At 56.5% G+C, this 749-nt stretch overlaps 1 protein-coding gene across 1 annotated transcript in view; it reads left to right on the plus strand.

Annotated features, from left to right (window-relative positions):
* The window catches only part of LOC119592567, a gene marked incomplete in the record, with an annotated part of 22150 nt that overhangs the window by 5990 nt on the left and 15411 nt on the right, over positions 1-749 (plus strand). The window contains 2 exon segments of the mRNA XM_037941444.1: positions 119-302; positions 425-581. Of these exon segments, the coding sequence (XP_037797372.1) occupies positions 119-302; positions 425-581 (341 nt within the window).

The raw sequence follows: 749 nt of genomic DNA on the forward strand, positions 1-749 counted from the left end.
GTTCTCTGACTCGCTTCCTCTGTCATCTTTCTCTTCCCTTCAACTATTGTTTCCCTCTTTCCTCCCGTTCGTCTTTCGAATCGCACCGAGGCACTCTGCGACGCGTGTCTGGTTCCAGAGTGTGCCGGGACATTATTACGACAAAAACGAGACGGTGAGGCTGACGTCGCTGCACGGCTGGGTGGACTATGAGGTGCGCGTGAGACTCCGCTCGGGGGCACGACCTCCGCCCTCACCCGACAATGGCACTGACGGATGGTGGTCGTCCGAGGCCTCTGGCAACGCCTTCACGCCGCAGGGAGGTAACGCATTAGGAGAAGGGGCTAAGGTCGTTATGATTAACGTGTGCATTATGCTAGTCCATATATAGCATATAACTTCCTTATAACATGTAAATAGATTCTTAAGGAACCATGACCCACAGCGCCCGAGGTTGCCCCAGCCGTGGGCGTGGGAACCTTCGAGGTTGAGAGCGACGCCGACTCCGGGCGGCGGGCGGTCGCGCTGCAGTGGCGCCCCGTGCCCCCGCTGCTGCACAACGGACCCGGCCTGGAGTACCGCGTCCTGGTCAGGGACCAAACGTAAGACGCGGGGCCGTTGCGTAGCGTGTGTGCGGGAGGAACATGGGGTTCGCCTTCATGCTGTGGAGTGACTGGCTTAGAGTAGCATTCGCTGCTTTAAAGTGTGTTGCAAAGAGTAAAGACTCCATATGTTTTGATTTGGCAAATGCTTATGAGTGCAGAGATTAT

Source organism: Penaeus monodon, chromosome 30, assembly GCF_015228065.2.
Source record: "Penaeus monodon isolate SGIC_2016 chromosome 30, NSTDA_Pmon_1, whole genome shotgun sequence".
Classification (NCBI taxonomy): domain Eukaryota; kingdom Metazoa; phylum Arthropoda; class Malacostraca; order Decapoda; family Penaeidae; genus Penaeus; species Penaeus monodon.